We start from the raw sequence: 16,910 nt of genomic DNA on the forward strand, positions 1-16,910 counted from the left end.
ATGATATATAAGCCCAAGTTCTAACACCTCTTTGAGGTACTCATTTCTGAGTGTTCCCCTATGTATTTGCAATGCACATGTTAATAAACTTCTTTTTTCCTCATTAATCTTTTTGTCCAGTTTACAGGGCCCCAGCTGGAAAGTCCAAGATGAAGAAGAAAAATATATCTCAGTAATCCTCCCAACAATCCTGTCATTCAGGTACCATTATTACCCTCATTTACTCATGAGTGCAGAGAAACTTAGGGAGGTTAAACAATCTGCCATGGGCTAAGCTAGGAAATGGTAAGGCAAGATCATAAGAGTCAAATCCAGGGTCAATACTATACATGAAAAATAGATGAAATAATAAAAGTTCATGAGTTCCACTTGTATAAAATATTATTCCTGCCACTCAAACTATATGTCACATCCTGGTCACTATTCTTCACCTTCCTAAACGCTTAAGTCACGTGCTTTATCAGATGAGGCAACAGGTGCACAGAAAACGTGTTGACTGACATTGTGAAAGAATAATAGCCATGTTGAAGAGGGGGAATATCCTAATTCACATGTCTAAACAACTCTTATTTTGAAGTAGCTACCTGATTCAAACACTCATAATCCTAAATTCAAGGAATATTTCCTAGCATTCGCTGTAGGTTGTAAGCTACTTTATAGTGGCCTCCCTAAAAGAATATATAAGCAAAACAGATCCTTGACCACATAACCCAACTACCTCCCAAAGAAGAAGGGTAGGACCAGGGAAAGCCAGACACTTTTCAGTAATGCTGAAAATGGTTCCTTATATGCTTTATATGCTTTTATATACTTTCAACAGAGGTTAAACCCTAAAGCCCTGGCTTGAAAAGGCTCAGAAGTGTTTTTTCCCCACCCTCCATTACTAAGCCAGAGGACATGCACCTAGTACTCTAGCCAAAATCAATCACAATAAAGGCTGATGCTGAGCTCAAGCATCTGCATTTTACAGGAGAACCAGGCATCAACTGCAAGCATCTGGTACAAACTTCCAGCTTTTTGATCTGACATTTTCTAGCTACTATGCCTGGAACATTTGAAGTGCTCAATTAATATTAGTTATTGTGTTGGTTATTATTATTAATAACATCTGTTGCATCTAAACCAGAAAAATAACAAAGTCAGTATCAAAAATAAATTCTTCTTTGCTCCTGCTTCCAATTTTCTGATTTGCTTTTCTTTCTTTCTTTCTTTCTTTTTTTTACCATGCAACAAAACTTTTATTAACATTTTGAACAGCTACTGAGAAAACCAGTGATTCAGCTATTACTGAAACTGGTAGTTTCTAAACTTAAATTGGGGCAAATGGCTATAGTGCAGAGCAATGCCATCATTGGGCACTATGAATTCAAGACTGAAGAATTAACAGCCATCCCTCAGGTGGAGAACCAGGTGAGAGTCGACTCTTTCTGGATGTTGTAATCAGAAAGAGTGTGGCCATCTTCCAGCTGCTTGCTGGCAAAGATGAGCCTCTCCTGGTCAGGGGGGATGCCCTCCTTTATCCTGGATCTTGGCCTTCACATTTTCGATGGTGTCACTGGGCTCCACCTCCAGGGTGATGGTCTTGCTGGTCAGGGTCTTCATGAAGATCTGCATTTCAACCTGTTAGCGAATGCAAGGACACTGGATGCAATCACGTCAAGTCACGCAGACAAGAAGACACCGACACCCAACGATGCCAGCCATTCCTGAACCCTGCTTTGTTTTGCAAAACCCTTTATTATAGCTTAGAAAATTTCTTTCAAATACTAGAAGAGCCATGAGGGCTAAAAGATATATATATATGTATATATGTGTGTGTGTGTGTGTGTATACACACACACACACACACACACACACACACACTTGTCATGTGATTGCATGATAAAAGAAGACCAAAATTAGGAAATAACCCTCCTCTTATCTTTTTTTTTTTTTTAAGATTTTTTATTTATTTATCTGAGAGAGAGAATGGGAGACAGAGAGCATGAGAGGGGGAGGATCAGAGGGAGAAGCAGACTCCCCACTGAGCAGGGAGTCCGATGCGGGACTCGATCCCGGGACTCCAGGATCATGACCTGAGCCGAAGGCAGTTGCTTAACCAACTGAGCCACCCAGGCGCCCCAACCCTCCTCTTATCTTGAAGGAAATTATGTCAGCTATTTCCACGACTCATGTGAAGCAATTTCAATATTGTTAGACTGCTGTGCTAGCATTCTGATGGTCAGCCTCCTGGGAACACCTGAGCTCTGATACAACAGAGCTTCTGGGGAAGGAGGTGGTACAGGGAGTGTGGCCCAGTAAATGTTTGCATGTTGGGTTCACGTTGCGCTCATCTTACCTGCTCTAGACATGTGTTGGAAAGCAGGAGACTAAATTCCAACAGTAAATAGTCACCTGGTGAGCAATCTCTCAAACAATGAGAGAGGATGCCTGCTTCTGGAACTTGGAAGGAGTTGCTTTGACAGAAAGTTAATTCGAGGTAAGAAAAAAAAAATGACACCTGCAATTGCAGCCCATGAAGGTGACTACACCTACATTCCAATGCTGTGGAAGTTGCGAGGTGCAAAACAAGTCTGTAGAGTGGAGGTGGATAATTCGAAGAGAAGGAAAGGGATTGAAACTGAAAAGAGACATGAATGGAAGGTAGAAGCCTACTAGAAAATTCAAAAATAGAGCCTGAGACTCCTGGTACGTTGGCAACATTGTCTTCCCTAGGGATCAATTAAGACTACTATATTATGCCCATAATTCCAAATAAAGTAAGCCAAGATCACTAGGTTCTTCTCATAGGTTATAGCAGTTCTGAGGTACAATGAAAACATCTCTAAATTTCCCTATCAATGCCCCTATTGTCTTGTTCCTTCCCCTTTGTCTCCCAAATGAAGCGCAAGAAAATTATAATTGAATTTCACGTTGAGGTCCCTGATGGTGGATTGATGGCTCAGGGAAGTCTGAATAGTTTCAGCAACCCCTCTGCCGTCTACCCCAAATACCAAAGGAGGAGTGTCATGTCTGTGGCCCAAGACCATCTGTAAGACTAAAGGGCCAAACCTTTTCATTGTATGCATCTATCCTGTCTTCTCTCCACCATGGTATATCAATTGTGTTAGGGTTAATGGTGTATTATTTAGCCATTGGTTGCAAGATCCAGACTCAAGACAACTGAAATCCTGGACTCGGAGCTGTTGCAGTAACTGGATACAATTTTGAGAAATAAGTGAGTGGGTTTTAGAATATGGAAAGAAGAGTATGAGTGAATGTAAGTAGCCAAAAGAGAACTGGAGACATCTAGCTCATGTTGATTGCTGCCCAGCATTCCTCCTCCTCCTGTCATGCATTTCTTTTAGGGAAATACCCCCACCTCAGGCTTCTCAGCCATGCAGTTTGATCCAACCTTCTGCTTCAGCAGTGTGTCCTGAGTAGCTTAAACCAATCAGCTAAATCAGGGTTTCTCAGCCTTGACACCATTGACATTTGGGGCTGGAAATCTCTCTGTTGTGGGGGAGATGTCCTGTGTATTGTAGGATATTTAGCAGCATCCCTGGACTTTACCCATTAGAAGCCTTTGTAATACTGTATAGGTAAGATAGCCAAAAATGTTTACAGACATCGCCAAATGTCCTGAGGGGGGAGAGAGGCAAAAATCACCCTTCATAGAGAACCACTGAGCTAAACTCATCCGTCACTCCAAATTTTAGTAAAGGACCTACTTGCCCCATACCAGCCATATTCTCCAATATTCACTTTCTCAACAGGCCATACAGACAGCCAGGCCAGAGGTGGACCAAGCATAGTCTTCTGGAAAAGGTCAGACTTTGAATTCACATGGATCTAGAATTCCATCTCAGTTCCACCACTTTTAAAGCTGTGTCACCATAGGGAGGTTACAAATCCTTCACCTAACCCGATTCCTTTAAAACTGAAAGAGGGATCTGAAAATGGGCAAGGTTAAACATGTACCTGGCATACAACCCAGCCATTCCTCTCCTTGAAGTATTCATTCAAAATAAATGAAAGAACATGCCCATACAACGCTCATGGCAGCTTTATTTGTAAGCATTCAAAACTAGAAACTGATCGACAAGTTTATGGATAAACAAAGTGTAGGATATCCATGCAACAGAATACCACTCAGCAATGAAAAGGAACACATATACAACAACATGGATGAATCTCAAATAATTATGCTGAGCAAAAGAAGCCAGACCAAAAAAAAGTACATATTGTATGATTCCATTTATATGAAATCCTCAAAACCACAAATTAATCTATAGTGCCAGAACGCAGCTAGATCAGTGGTTGCTTGGGGTGGGGGTGGAGGGCATTCGGGGTGGGGGAGGTGATGAGAGAAGAGCAGTGAAAAGGGATGGATTACAAGGGGCACGAGAAAACTCTTGAGAGGATGAACATGTTCATTATCTTGATTGTGATGATGATCCCACAGGTGTCAAAACTCATTACATTGTACTTCAAATATGTACAGTTTATGGTATATCCAATCATACCCAATAAAGCTGGAAAAAAAATGTGTGTCAAAGCATATATAGGAAGGGGCTCCTGGCTGGCTCATTCAGAAGAGCATGCAACTCTTGATCTCTGGGTTGTGAGCTCAAGCCCCACATTGGGTATAGTGATTACTTTTTTTTTTTTTTAAGATTTTATTTATTTATTTGAGAGAGAGAAGGAGACAATGCGAGTAGAGGAGAGGGGCAGAGGGAGAGGGAGAGGGCGAAGCAGCCCCCACTGAACAGGGAGCCTGACATAGGGCTCGATCCCAGGACCCTGGGATCATGAACTGAGCCCAAGGTAGACGCTTAACTGACTGAGCCACCCAGGCGCCCCTAGAGATTACTTTTTTAAAAAAAGCATATATATAGGGAGGAAACAGCAGAAATCAAATCCTCTGATCACTCTCTTCAAAAGTGGCACCTTTTCAACAATTTTTCAGGTAATATATTCATTCATTAAACAAATACTGATAGAATGGCTACCATGGGTAGATACTATTGTAGATAATAGAGACCCCATGGAGAAATAACAAACAAGTAAGCAAATAAATAATTACAGATAATGACATGAGTGCTATAAAGGAATTAAAAGAGGGTGCCATCACAGAAAGTGACTGAGTAAAAGAAAAGTCCAATTTATCAGGGGTGGGGGGTCATGGGGACGGTCACAGGAAGCCTCCCTCCGGAGATGTCATTTGAGTGGAGCCCTAAATAGTTAGGAAACATCTCTGTGACAGTCCGAGGGAAGACAACCTTGGGGAAAATAAACAAGTGCAAATGTTCCAAGGCAGAAACAAGTCAGATTAACAGGATTAGGGTAATGTGTTTGCACCCAGTAGGACTGAAAGATGAGTGGGAGGAACAAGGTCCAAAAGGAAAGCAAGTATCAGATAAACATAGGGCCTTGTAGGCCACAGGAAAGTGTGTTACTCAGGGGAGTGAGGTGATCTTTTTGACAATGATATGAATGCCATTTTTTTTAAGTTTATTTTTTTTAGTAATCTCTGCATCCAAGGTGGGGCTCAAAAGTCATGATCCTGAGATCAAGAGCACATGTTCTTCCAACCGAGTCAGCCAGGGGCCCCTGCGTGAGTGCCATTTTTAAAAGATCACTATGGCTGCCAAGGGTAAACTAAAGAAAGGCAAAGATGGAAGCAAGGAGGTCAGTTATGGGACTTTTTCTGTGTTCCAAACAAGAGATGGTGGAGACGTGGATAAGGGTGACAGAGGTGGAGAAAGAATGGATACATTTGGGATATTTTCTGAAGGTAGACCCAGTAAGAGTTGCTGATGGATTGGACTGTCAGGAAAGAGGAGATGAGGGACACAGAGGAATTACAGATGACCCCTAGGTTTTTGGCCTACATAATGCAATGGAAAGAGCACTATTTACTGGAATGAAAAAGAAGTTAACTATTCTTAAGATCATGATGAAAAGAGGCTAAAGAATCCAAGTGACAGCAAGACCCCAATAATTTGTCTGAGATGACACAACTATTAAGTGGTGGAACTGGTGTTCAATCCCAGGTGGTCCATGCCCTACACCTAATGCTCTAAATCTGTTTTACACTGGATATAAATACTTCTTAAAGACAGTGAACAAAGGGAGAGTTCATTTTCCCCCTTTATGCTTGCTGCCCTGTCAGCCATTGGCAAAAGTTCTGCCTCATCAAGATCCTGGCCCAGCCCTGTCCCCAAACTTTCCCCCTCTGATGTTAGAACTCTGCTCTGCTCTGTTATTGCCCTTCCTTCCTTTCAGGGTTGTTGTGAGGACAACAGGATATAAATAGAGCACCTAAAATAGTGTCTACATCTAAGTTTTTATGATATGGGTTTTTTCTTTTCTCTTTTTCCTTCTCTCTCCCCCTCTTCTGAACCTTGATAAAATGTTTTCATTGAGGACATTTTTATCAACTGAAAAAAAATGAAGATTCTTTCCAAAAATTTCAGTTATTTACTATTAAATGTCTATACCATAATATTTTTCATTAAAAATAAAATACAGCATGCAATTCACCTAAGGTTTCGGTATCTAAGCCATTTTCCCTAAAGGCCTGCCTCTTCTACACTGCCAACCAAAGTTTCAGAATGTTCACTACCACTCCTCGTTCATTCTGCGTACGCCTCCTGGGTGAGCGCAAAGACACCCACAGTTTCAGCTCTCTTCTCTACACCCACTCCTTCCTGAGCGGCACACCTGTAACGCCCACTGCTGCTAGAGATATCCACTCGCGTCTACCAACAACTTTGAACACCAACACACCCAAAATCAACATATGTCCCACACACCCAAGACAATTCTTCCTTTCCCAAACCCACAATCTGGAATTCATCCGGAATTCCTCCCTTTCATTCACCCGCACCCCCTCACTCAACCATATCCAATCAATTACACTGTCTTGTGGTTTCTACCTCTTCCATGACCCCTGAGTCAGACCTGTCCTAGCCATGCTGCCTTTACTTCCTTAAGTTATGCACGGTCACACCTGGATTACTAAGGGAAGATAGGCAATCATGAATAAAACAGGTTACTTTTTAGAAAGGAGAGGGGCAAGCCTTCAGAGGAAAAAAAAAAAAAGGAGAGCAGAAATTAAAAACTTATAATGGTTAGAGGATAAAACTGAGAGCTTCTTCCAAAAACTGGAGCAAAAGACTAAAGGATGGAAAACAGGAGAGAAAAGATAAAAAATTAGAAGGCCAGTACAGAAGATGTAGCATATGAATAATAGTACTTCTAGAATGTATAGAGAAAATGAAAAGGTAGAAATATCTACCAAAAAATTTAATACAATTTCCCACAACCGAAGGAAATGAATTTCCAGGTTGCGAGGGCCTATGTAGTACCAAGCACAATGGGTACTGGTAAGAGTAGTTACTGCTATCTGTGTTAGTGCTTACTCTGTGCCAGGCACTGTTCTAGGTGCTTTACATATTTAACTCATTTACTTGTCACAACTATCACTACCCACTTTTTAATTTTTTTTTAGAGATAGAGCACATGAGTTGGGGGAGGGTCAGAGGCAGAGAGAGAATCTTAAGCAGGCTCCATGCCCAGCACAGAGCCCAATGCGGGGCTCGATCTCAATACCCTGAGATCATGACCTGAGCTGAAATCAAGAGTTGGACATTAACCAACTGAGCCACCTAGGCGGGCCCCTATCACTAACCACTTTCTACAGAAGATGAAACTAAAGCACAGGAAAGTTAAATAATTTGTCCAGGATGACACAGCTTAATAAGTGATGGAACCATCATTCAATCCCGGTGGCTCATGCTCTACACCCAATGCTCTACATCGCCATGCTACATTGGATTATTAGTCTTACACCATGATTCCTATCAGAACAGTGGGATCTAGGAGAAGATGCTGTAGCTTCCAGAGAGAAAAAAGCAGGTCTCAGGGAAAGCATCCAAAGTAAAAATGACTTTGGAATGCTCACTAACAATATTAAAAACTAAAAAGAAATACACAAATCCTTCACAATTTTAAACGAACATTATTTACAACCTACAATTCTACACTCAGCCAATCTATCAATGAAATCTAAGCAGAAAATACAGACTTTGGACAATAAGACCTCAAAAAAATATCCTCCCACGCACCCTTTCTCAGGAAACTACTGGAGGATATGCTCCACTATGATAAAAAAAAAAAAATAAACCAAGAAAGAGGATGGTCAGATACAGAAGAAACAGGAGCAACTACATCAAAGAGTGTGAAGTGAATCCCCATGATGATAACAGAAATCATAGAGAGCTACATAAGAGTGTGGAAATAAACAGTTCAGGGTAAAGCAGGACAAGACCTCTCAGGAAGATGAAATGATAGAATACATAGGATTGTTTTGAGAAGACTGATAAGTGGCAAAGAGCTTGGGGTTTAGTGATGAATACATTACAAACTAAGCAAATATTAACTCTAATTACTAAATACTGAGCACACACACACACACAATGGCAGGAAAGGAAAAGTAATAATAGTCTACTACATAGCTCAGCTGCGAAGTATTTACACATAATAATGTTAACATAATAGTGTCATAATAATGTTAACATTTAATATTGATCTAACCAAAATTATAATATAACCTATATTTACAGGTAGATAGAAATGGTATGTATGTGTATTGAAGATGAGGAAAGAAAAGAAAAAAATGCTATCTTCTATATGGGAAGTCAATACCTAAAAAAGAAAAATCCAAGAAGTAGCAAAATCAAAGCATTATTTAGAGACATGAAGGTAAATAATAAAACAAGTGAAAGAGATCAAATTAGTTGCCTCCATAGAAGTGGAAATGAGTGGTGAGGATCCATAGAGCTACTGCTTTTTTGCTTTGTTTTGTTTTAAGATTTTATTTATTTATTTATTTGAGAGAGCAAGCACGAGCCAAGGGGAGGAGCAGAGGGAGAGGGACAAGCAGACTCCCCACTGAGCAGGGAGCCTGATGTGAGAGTCGATCCCAGGACCTGGGATCATGACCTGAGCCAAAGTCAGACACTTAACCAACTGAGCCACACAGGCACCCCTAAATAAATCTGATTTTTAAGAAATTAAAACTTACTAATAGCAACAATGTTAGATACATCGTGCAGTAGATTTGTGGTCTTTAGATTGAAAAATATTTCTAGTTTTCCAAGACACTATTGGAGGTGTTATTTCCAGCCCAGATGAATTAGTGACAGTGACCCTAAAAGGAAAGTGCAAGCTACTCAGCAGGACATGAACGACAAAAACAAACACATAATTAATCCCATTACCATCCAAAACATATGTGATTAATTTTTTAAAGAAAATAGTAAATTGGTTTTGATTTCTAAAGAAATAGAATCACACTGAATTTTTGCTAAAGACTGGTCTTTGGTTGTGTAATTAGAAAATGGTATTTTCCCACATTTTAAGCAGTTAGCAACCCAGCTGTCATATTTATGATAATAACATTGATGGAGGGGGAAAAAAACTAGTCAACTGGAAGAAAGAACAACTGGCGAGGGCAAATGTGTAAAAAAGGTGGAGAGAAGTGGTACAACTGGGTAACACAGAGAAAATCCCAGACGCTCCACCAAGAAACTTTGGGAGTGGCTCTGGTTGGCAGATAGGCAACTTACACAAAGCACATGTGAATTGTATAAAGCCAATCTGATCTAGCAATGTGGAAGCTCCACCTCCTCAAAGTTATCCAACCAAGACTACATCCAGACCCCCTATGCTCCTGAAAGCTGTTTCCAGGCCTAAGGATCACTAAATCAAATGCGTCACTGACATCATAATTCCTAAGAGCAAGTGTCCTCCATGTGAGCCAGCATATCAAAGGTAGGAGAAAGTATCTGAAGATAATTCAGACGATAGCTTCTAAATATTTTGAAACAACAACCACCAGATACAACTCCCCAGTGAAAAGTCAAACTGTGGGCCCGCAGGGGTGGATTATGGCCCCCTAGGTATGCTTTGATCAGTCCATCCCTTACAAAATTGGAAATGGTCCCATTTATAAAATTTGCATTTACAGATGAACTGAAATGATGTCTAGAATTTACTTCAAAATAATCTGGTGGGAGGCACCTGGGTGGCTCAGTTGGTTGGGTATCTGACTTCAGCTTGGGTCATGATCCCAGGATCCTGGGATCAAGCCTCTCGTCAGGCTCCATGCTCAGCAGGAAGTCTGCTACTCCTTTCCCTCTGCCCTTCTCCCCACTCATGCTCTCTCTCTCTCTCAAATAAATAAATAAATAATCTTTAAAAATACCTAACTTATTAAAAAACTATAATAAAACATAATAAAAAATAATCTGGGGGTAGGGACTTGGGAGGGTGGGGGTGGAAAATGAGTGAGTGTAAGTGAAATAAAATTGGCCATGAGTTCGTAAGTGCTGTTCAGTGATGGAGACATGGAAGTTCATTTTCTTGTTTTTGCTACTTTTGTTACATTTGAAATTTTCACAAAAACACAATAACCAGTTGTGTTCTTTTTCCTCTTTATTTCATCTCCTCTTGCAAAACTGGAAGATTCACTCTCTGGGAAATATTGAATTGGATGATTTTTTTCCCGATACCATTCCAGAATGGCATCAATAGACTAGAGCTAATGAAGAAAAGTGAAGAGAGTCTAAGTGGGGTACCATCAAGAAGACTACTATAGGGGCACCTGGGTGGCTCAGTCAGTTAAGTGTCTGCCTTCAGCTCACGATCCCAGGGTCCTGGGATCGAGCCCCGCATGCTTCTCCCTCTCCCTCTGCCTGCTGCTCCCCGATTGTGCTGTCAAATAAATCAATAAATCTTAAAAAAAAAAGAAAAAAAAGACGTAAGTGACAAACTGATTCTCAGAGATTATTGTTTTTAAACAGAAATGATCAGGAGATGCCATAGGTACAGTGGCCAGATTTTGAACTAAAAAATCAGGTCATGTATGGTCTAGCAAGCATATATACATTGAAAGAACAAAACCCAACTCTTGAAAATTCAAGACTTTTGGTCTCCACAAAGGTCAACAGAGTCAGGCCAATATAATACATCTTTGCTCCGGAGATTATAGCAGTAAAAAGGTAGTGATGCTCACCGTAATTACCAGAATAACTATTAGAGTAGTTCTCATTGTGGGCCAGTTTCCATTTAATCCTCAAGACAACTGTGTAGTAGGTACCAGTATCATCCCTGTTTTACATGTAAGAAAACTGAAACTTGGAGACATAAAGCAAATCTCCCCAAGTCACACCGCTATAAGCAGCCAAGCTGAGAGCTGAAGAAGGCAGCCAGGTGTAAAGTATGAACTCTTAACCACGAGGCCAGGAGACCTTTTAGAATGAGGCTAAGATAACAGAAGACACTAAACACCTACTGATTCACCTAACAAACATTAAATTGTGCTCAAATATAGCTTTCATTTTTTTTAAAGATTTTATTTATTTACCACAGAGAGAGAGAGGTAACACAAGCAGGGGGAGTGGGAGAGGGAGAAGCAGGCTTCCTGTGGAGAAGGGAGCCCGACGCGGGGCTCGATCCCAGGACCCTGGGATCATGACCTGAGCCGAAGGCAGACACTTAATGACTGAGCCACCCATGCGCCCCCTCAAATACAACTTTCACACCCAAGTGCACTGTACTGGATTCAAATTCTAGGAAAATTGGTTCATGCTAGTCCAACATTTTCCAGCTAATCAAATCCCCATTCTCTAGCCTCTCTGTAAATAAGCATTTTCCTTAAAATAAGGTCTCCGCATTTTCATGTCATTTTCACATACGTACGTGTGTTTCACATGCTCCAAGGGCATCCCAGAGAGATAATACGAAATGAAGCAAAAGGGCAAAAGGGAAAAGATGATTTTTTAGGAAAACAAAAGCAGAAAGTAAGTTCTACTTGCTACTTTAAAGTACTAGATGACAGGGGCACCTGGGTGGCTCAGTCAGATAAGCATCCAACTCTTGATCTCAGCTCAGGTCTTGATCTCAGGGTTGTGAGTTCAAGCCCCACCTTGGGCTCCATGCTGGACATGGAGCCTAGATAGATAGATAGATAGGTAGATAGATAGATAAAAATAAAGTATGGTATGAGAATAGTAAATGATGTTTCACTGAACATTGGAAACTAAAGAGTTACTAAAATGAAACCTAAAATTTTTCTTAACCAAACAAAATTTTTCAGTCTACCATGTTTAAAAGAATTTTGCTTGGGGTGCCTGGCTGGCTCAGTCTGTGGAGCATATGACTCTTGATCTCAGGGTTGTGAGTTCAAGCCCCAAGTTGGATGTAAAGATTACTGAAAAATAGAATCTTTAAAAAAAAAAAAAAAAACAATTTTTCTCTCTCCTTCTTTTTGGCATCTCAAAGATGCAAATTAAAAATAATATCTCTGACAAGAAGTTTCCTCTTCCCTTAGTGCAATTTTACAAAAATCACAATGAATAATCATATAAATGACTCAATTCCAGCTACTTTTTCATCTACTTACAGTGTTGTCTCTTGTGGTACAAAGGAAGGGACACAGAAGATCTGTCAGAGCTGTCCATCAACCCACAGGAGCTGGCTCATCTACCAGTGGGCATTCATATGTCTGTACAAACTTCACACAGTAAAAGGTTGGAGACCTTCATTGCCTTTGGATGTGGAAAGCACTGAGTACAGATTTGATTATGAGATGATATCACTTAGGTGGAAGAGGTCTTCTCAAACCAACTTGCCTTTCCCTTAGGTAAAGCTGAATTTCCTCAGCTACATTCTCCTGACATTTCAGGTGATTCAAGCGCTTCATTTCATACTCCCTTTCAAGTTTGATGGCTGGAAAATAAAATACATGGAGCAATCCAACTGACATTTCTCACCAGGCATAATATTGTTAAAAATGAACACTGAATCACATGGCAAAATTCACATTCTTAGATACTAAACAAGAAGGGCTACATAGGGGCGCCTGGGTGGCTCAGTCGTTAAGCGTCTGCCTTTAGCTCAGGTCATGATCCCGGGGTCCTGGGATCGAGCCCCTCATCGGGCACCCTGTTCCCGGAAAGCCTGCTTCTCCCTTACCCACTCCCCCTGCTTGTGTTCCCTCTCTTGCTGTGTCTCTCTCCGTCAAATGAATAAATAAAATCTTTAAAAAAATAAAATAAAAATTAAAAAATAAAAAAAGAAGGGCTACATAGATGAGGGGTATGGGTGTGAATGAGTATATTTAAACATTTCTCTGATAATAAGCAAAATAACACAGATAAAATTTGCTATTTACTAAAGTAGCTCTTACAGAACTTACATTCTGCAGAAGGGAGCAGAACATTCTTAATGGCTTTAGTTTTTTTGAGGTATAAAGGGCTACCAAATGTAATTTCTCCCAAGAAAGGTAACTTGATGTTGGCTAGGTTCGTATACCAGCTCTTTGTAAGCAGTGCAAGTTCCCAAGGTTCCTGTCTGGGGCAAAAATTCATTAATTCATTCAATAAATATTTATTGAACATCTATTGTGGGACATACAGAAGACATCTTAACTCTCAGTTCCATTTTCCACTAGATATTTTCGCTTATGGGGGGAATTCAGGATTTTCCAGAGTTGTAAATCTAGCCAGGAGAAGGAGCTTTACATTAAATGTATAATGTATAATGTGTATATTTTATGTATATATATGTATCTATACACACACACACTAATGTAGAGATATATTGAAAAATTATGATAAATTATGATGGCAGGAACTTTTGTTCAAAAATAGCCTCCCCGCAGTCAATCCAATCTTTCCATGTCTTTTAAGAGGATATAGTTAAGAACTGTACGCTCCAAGTCTTTTATGGCTGATCACAAATATGGTCATATTAGGGAAGGGAAAGGGGAATACTCGTGCATTGAGCAGGGTGCTTGGCATACACAAAGGCTTTGAGTGTGTGATCTTATTTTAATCTTTACAACCACCATGCAGGTAGACAAGGAAACAGAGACATGGAAGTTAATTAAGAACCAGAGCTGGTACTTAGCCTAGGGGTAGTTATTTAGAAGCACTAGTACCAAGAGAATCCTCAGAAAACTGGAGAAGGAGGGGAGGAAATCCCAAACTATAATATTAAAAATAATCACCATGAACTTCAAATGAATTGTTTTATATGTTCTAATTTGGAAATTTAAAATGTCAACTACATGTTTCTCATCTCAGCGAGTCCATACACGAGGAAAGGTGAAAGACCTGCTTTGGTACAAATCGGGGAAACGAGTATTCTGTACATGGGCCTACTTGTTTTCCTCCTCCAGCTTCCTTGCTACTTCATCATCTAACTTTAAGGAGCGACTTGAGGTCTACAATGATTATCAATGCATTTGAACAAGGGCACAAAGATGTATTTATAAGAATGTTCACTGAAGCATTGTTTGTCCAAAAAAATTTCACAAAATAGCCTTAATGTCTATCAGGAAGAGCCTGATTAAACACACTGTGGTTCATACACAGAATGAAAGAATGAGGTTTATCCTTATATGTTGATTTGGAAAGATGAGCAATAAAACAGCTAATTTTTATCTAGCACTTACTATATGCTGGGCACTGTCTTAATCAGTTTACACATATGAACACCTTTAATTGCCACAGCAACCCTATGAGGTAGGCAGGTGCTATTATTATGCTCATTTGAGAGATTAGGAAACAGGAGTAGAACAACTTGCTCAAGATCACAAGGCTGTTGTTCATGGGTTTAGGATTTGAAACCAGAAAGTCAGACTCTAGAATCTGAGGTCTTAATCATTAGGCTATATAAGATTTGGTGGGGGAGAGAGCAAAGTTCATAGCTCCCTCTGCCTGCTGCTCCCCCTGCTTGTACTCTCTCCCTCTTCCTGTCTCTCTTTCTCAAGTAAACAAATTAAAAAAAAAAAAAAAACCTTAAGAAAAAAAAAAAGATATACCTGACACCAAGACATTTTTAGGTAGATTTATACTATCTACAGAGGTACTTTAACATAGTTGACAGTAGTAGATGTTGCTTTGGAGTCAGAAGACAGACTTCCATCTCTGTCACTTGTTTACTCCATGACTGCGTGACTTTGATCAACCCACTTCACCAAACCTCAGTTTGTGTTGTTTTGTTGTAAAGACCAAGTAAGATAATTTATAAATTCTTATTAAAAGCATTTTCCCTTTTTAAAAAATCACTATTCAGATAACTGAAAACACCTCGCATAGTCCAGTATCTCATGGAGAACCTAAGGGTTTTCGGTACTTCTATTTTACCAAGGACACTCCCCACGCCCAGTCAGTGCTCACCGTGAGGAAAATACTTACACTTTATAACAACTGCCCCGCAATATGGTCTTCACTGTGTTCTTTCTTGGCAAGCCATAAGCCATGGTGAATTTCCACCGTCCAAGTTCTTAACATAGGTGCCTGATGGAATGACTGGCATACTCTGTTCGCTTTACCTGAAATGTTTGCAACTCACAGAATTAATGGCTTTCACTTTAATATCCACATAATAAAAAGATTTAGAAAAAGCATTTTTAGGGCGCCTGGGTGGCTCAGTCGTTAAGCGTCTGCCTTCAGCTCAGGTCATGATCCCGGGGTCCTGGGATCAAGCCCCACATCAGGCTCCCTGCTCCGCGGGAAGCCTGCTTCTCCCTCTCCCACTCCCCCTGCTTGTGTTCCCTCTCTCACTGTCTCTCTCTCTGTCAAATAAATAAATAAAATCTTAAAAAAAAAAAAAAAAAGCATTTCTGAATGTCAGAACGTCCCTAATAAAATATTCCTTGAAGCTGAACTCCTAATGTACAACCGTGTTCTCTTTCATTTTCCATGAACTCATTTTATAATTTTTTGCCATGTACGGAGAAAATGCCAAGGTAAAGACATCGGCATTCCATCACTTCCCAAGCCTGCCAAACTGGCTCAAACACCTCACCCAAACGTGTCTGACTTTGGCAATGTTAAGCGACAAACGGGTCTGCGGGTACCGGAACTTCCCGTTCCCCGCCCCAGCCCTTTAAAGGAGGTAAACCTTCCCAGGTTTTCCCTTTTTCAAAAATCTCAGCTTACCAGGAAGCGGCCCACCGTACGCGCCCCTCCCACGCCACGCCCACCGCCCCTCCCACGCACACTTCGGAGGGGCGAGCTTCTCCCCCGCCCGGGCGCGCAATTCCGAGCAGGACCGGGCCTGGGGAAGCGGGTGGAGCCTCGGCCGCCTGCCGAGCCTGCGGCGGAGGGGCGGGCCCTCCCGGCGGAGGGGCAGGCCCTCCCACCACCCCTTCCCACGCCGGCGCCCCACCCGACGCGCGGTCGGCGCGCACAGTCAGCCGGGGCCCCGAGGGTGGGTCCCCGGAGTCGGGAGAGAGGGGGTAGGGCGCCCGCGCCAGGTGACTCGCGCTCGCTGGTCTCGGAGGGTCGCGGTCCCCCGCGGGCCGAGGGCGGAGCGCGCGCCCGATTAGGCGCCCATGGCCGTGCACACCTGCGGGCCCGCACACGCCTCCTTCTTGCTCGCGCCCGAGCTGCGGGCCGCGCCCAGGGCCGGGGTGCCTCGCGTCACGCGGAGGCCTCAATAAAGGGCTTTGTGGTGCCAGTTCCTTCCGCCAGGGGCGCGGGGAGCCAGGCCCGGGACGGGAGCCCGCGGGGGCCTTCGGGTTAAGCAGCCGAGGCCCGCACACACTTGACGGAACAAAACTTACGAGCAAAAGAGCTGTAAGCTAGGCCTTTCTCTGAAAATGACACTTTTAAATGTCGGGGAGTTGTATTAAGCGACCCGGGGATTTGGTTGTGGGGACCATTTGGGGGCACCACTTAAGGAAATGTGCTCCGTTCTGGCGTGTTCACTGTGCGCGAGGCTCACCGGTGACGCCTGAGGAGCGGAGGCGCTGTTGTCAATGTTCACTCTCCCTGGTGGGTCAAGGCAGCTAGGAACGCTGAAAAGCCCCGAGCCTACCTGTGATACGTTATGTGTTCATCGTGGTCAGG

At 41.9% G+C, this 16,910-nt stretch overlaps 1 protein-coding gene across 4 annotated transcripts; it reads right to left on the reverse strand.

The window, feature by feature from the left end:
• Positions 1 to 1,175: 1,175 nt before the first annotated feature.
• On the reverse strand, positions 1,176 to 16,909 carry CUNH4orf36 (chromosome unknown C4orf36 homolog). 4 transcript variants are annotated; one of them, XM_032400744.1, is made up of 5 exons: positions 16,625 to 16,909; positions 15,252 to 15,388; positions 13,247 to 13,401; positions 12,452 to 12,777; positions 1,176 to 1,620 (listed from the first exon to the last, which is right to left on the reverse strand). In XM_032400744.1, the coding sequence occupies exons 2-4, from the start codon at positions 15,314 to 15,316 to the stop codon at positions 12,644 to 12,646; spliced, it is 354 nt and encodes a 117-aa protein (XP_032256635.1). In that variant the 5' UTR covers positions 15,317 to 15,388; positions 16,625 to 16,909; the 3' UTR covers positions 1,176 to 1,620; positions 12,452 to 12,643. The 4 variants fall into 4 exon arrangements, with proteins under 4 accessions (XP_032256635.1, XP_032256634.1, XP_032256631.1 ...); XM_032400743.1 differs by lacking the exon at positions 16,625 to 16,909 and adding an exon at positions 16,408 to 16,618; XM_032400740.1 differs by lacking the exon at positions 16,625 to 16,909 and adding an exon at positions 15,999 to 16,186.
• Between the last annotated feature and the right edge of the window lies 1 nt (position 16,910).

Source organism: Phoca vitulina, unplaced genomic scaffold, assembly GCF_004348235.1.
Source record: "Phoca vitulina isolate PV1807 unplaced genomic scaffold, GSC_HSeal_1.0 scaffold3, whole genome shotgun sequence".
In the NCBI taxonomy this organism is placed as follows: Eukaryota; Metazoa; Chordata; class Mammalia; order Carnivora; family Phocidae; genus Phoca; species Phoca vitulina.

Coding starts and splice junctions, on each gene's coding strand:
- CUNH4orf36 (XM_032400744.1), bottom strand. CDS start 15,316: ATGGCTTATGGCTTGCCAAGAAAGAACACAGTGAAGACCATATTGCGG. Junction 13,402..15,251: donor CGGGGCAGTTGTTATAAAGT/GTAAGTATTTTC, acceptor TTTTTGCCCCAG/ACAGGAACCTTGGGAACTTG. Junction 12,778..13,246: donor TCTGCTCCCTTCTGCAGAAT/GTAAGTTCTGTA, acceptor TTTATTTTCCAG/CCATCAAACTTGAAAGGGAG.